The 2,637-nt window shown below is 37.3% G+C and overlaps 1 protein-coding gene across 1 annotated transcript; it reads left to right on the top strand.

The window, feature by feature from the left end:
- Positions 1-512: 512 nt before the first annotated feature.
- LOC103505094 (homeotic protein ultrabithorax-like) lies at positions 513-1,584 on the top strand. The gene is made up of 2 exons (XM_008469401.3): positions 513-1,264; positions 1,472-1,584. The coding sequence occupies exons 1-2, from the start codon at positions 634-636 to the stop codon at positions 1,507-1,509; spliced, it is 669 nt and encodes a 222-aa protein (XP_008467623.1). The 5' UTR covers positions 513-633; the 3' UTR covers positions 1,510-1,584.
- Positions 1,585-2,637: the final 1,053 nt, after the last annotated feature.

Below are 2,637 nucleotides of genomic sequence, written 5' to 3'. Positions count from 1 at the left end.
TTATGTACCATTTTATGATCTTCGTATGAGGACTAGGAGGTTTATGACTACTTTACACATACGGATATTGTGCTTTCTTATTTGTGTAAATTAAAATCTTACGTTTTTTAAACTTCGTAATATCATTTTTCAAATTTACCTTTACGTAATTTTTCCATTTCTAAAAAGAGAAGCACGTGTTTTGAGAGAGGTTAAAGTTTTTCCGAAATTCTCTTTTCAAGTTTCTGCTATCTCTGAAATTTTCGTTTCTTATTTGTGTAAATTAAAATCTTACGTTTTTTAAACTTCGTAATATCATTTTTCAAATTTACCTTTACGTAATTTTTCCATTTCTTTAATTCAGTACCAAAAAGCAACTATGGAAGTGACGCAATGATTTCGCCGATTATTTTTATAAATTACAATCGCTAATTTTTTTCTAATCACATCAAGTTTCGTCTCCTGAAGTTCCCCAAAAATCATCAAAAATTGCGAGCATAACGATGAATTCGTATTTCGAACCGACCACTATGGAAGTGACGCAATGATTTCGCCGATTATTTTTATAAATTACAATCGCTAATTTTTTTCTAATCACATCAAGTTTCGTCTCCTCAAGTTCCCCAAAAATCATCAAAAATTGCGAGCATAACGATGAATTCGTATTTCGAACCGACGGGCTTTTACGGAAGTCACCACCACCAGAGTTCAAACTCCAGTAGTCACCATCATGACCAGAGCTCTCTGGCAGTGGCACAAGCTTATAGAAATTTCCCAATCGGCCTCGGCATGAGTCCTTACGCCTCGTCACAGCATCACCACCATCACAGTTTACACCAAACGAGACCTCCACAGGAAAGCCCTTACGATGCTACCGTCACAACCGCCTGCAAACTCTACCCGTCTACCAACAACACAGAATCATCTGCCACCGCCAACAACTCCTATTCCCCGTCTGGAAAAGATTGCAAAGTGGAAACTAGTCACCAGAACGGCTACACGGCCGCATCCATCAAAGACATTTGGCAATCAGCAACGTCGACCGGCAGCACCAATCCGACCGTCCGGTCCTCGTCAGATTCCCGAGGGTACACGAATACGGCTGGCATGGTAGCGACCGGTGATCCGTCCTCGAGTCCGAACGGAACCGTCACCGGCCGGACGTCCTGGGGGAATAACTGCATCAACTCATCAGGGACTGTGGCATCACAACCAGCGGCAGTAGGAACGCAGCTACATCAACAGGCAGGGAACCATACATTCTACCCGTGGATGGCCATAGCAGGTAAGCAAATGCTCCATGTTATGTACTTTCTTATGTAGTATTTGTCAATATGATTATACATTTATTAGATGAGTTCGATCCGAAATAAATCGAATCCAACTCAAGAGGGTACCTGCATTTTATAGGGAATCATAGCGAAATGCTAGTCGTCAAATTGATACTCAGAAGAATTTGACCACACTGACAAACATTTGAAAAATATAGCAGGTAAGCAAATGCTCCATGTTATGTACTTTCTTATGTAGTATTTGTCAATATGATTATACATTTATTAGATGAGTTCGATCCAAAATAAATCGAATCCAACTCAAGAGGGTAACGGTAACTGCCATTTCATAGGGAATCATAGCGAAATGCTAGTCGTCAAATTGATACTCAGAAGAATTCGACCACACTGACAACCATTTGAAAAAATGCTTCACAAAGACCGCTAACATTCTGCTACAAATTATCAGAAAACAAATTGAAACACGGACAAATAAAAAGAACTGCATCCTAATATTCAACTCCTAAGTGACGCTATGGTAATAAATCGCAGCGTACCTGTTGGTAAATCCGAGATATGATTTACTGCAAATTTATTAAGTGTGGATATCACATGGAAAAAGAACAAAGATAAAGACAGACTGACTGGGAAGAGTGAGAAGGAGAGCTTAAACATTTAATAAATACGATTTTTTCAAAGCTCAAAGTTGCACTTCACATGTTTTTTTGCATGTTGTGCCCCCAAAGAATTGAACGTTTAGAATTCAATTAGACATTTCGTGCATATGGTTGAGAAAAAAACATGGAAACAAAATTTATGCATTCTTTCTATCTCTTCTTGTTTTCATTTAACCCTTGAATGTTCTGAGGATGCCGTTTTTTGACGAAAGATCATCCGCAAAAATTTATGTCTAATCTATTCGTCAATGAAATATTTTTCTGTAGGTTATTTCAAAACATAGGGAAAGCTCTTGTTGACAATGATTTACAATTACATACTTTATTATACTGTCACATATTCACAATTAAGTCATTAACAATAATAAGGAGAAATTTTGGGGTATTGAATTCTAAAATTTCTTCTTGGAAAATCAATTTATCCTTTTTGGTAATTGTCAAGCTTCCATTTATCACTTTCTTTTAGTGAACCAACTTGGAAGATTATTTTTTGAAGCCCTTTTGGGTTAATCTGTCAGGAGAAAGAAAGAGCAATATGAAGACAGTTTTGTCTGGAACGTGAGTTATCATTTGGACCTGAAACGTCCATTACAAAATGATCTTTAATAACAACTTGGGCTACATCGAATTATTCTTGGTCTTTGAAGATTCTTTGTGAACTTTATGAATATTCCATCTTTTCGGAATCTCTTTAGGAATGTTTGCTTGCA

The sequence above is a fragment of the Diaphorina citri genome, unplaced genomic scaffold, assembly GCF_000475195.1.
Source record: "Diaphorina citri unplaced genomic scaffold, Diaci psyllid genome assembly version 1.1 scaffold150, whole genome shotgun sequence".
In the NCBI taxonomy this organism is placed as follows: domain Eukaryota; kingdom Metazoa; phylum Arthropoda; class Insecta; order Hemiptera; family Psyllidae; genus Diaphorina; species Diaphorina citri.
Note: the sequence above shows the minus strand (reverse complement) of the source record. Positions and strands in the feature narration are given on the sequence as shown.

Coding starts and splice junctions, on each gene's coding strand:
- LOC103505094 (XM_008469401.3), top strand. CDS start 634: ATGAATTCGTATTTCGAACCGACGGGCTTTTACGGAAGTCACCACCAC. Junction 1,265..1,471: donor CCCGTGGATGGCCATAGCAG/GTAAGCAAATGC, acceptor AAAATATAGCAG/GTAAGCAAATGCTCCATGTT.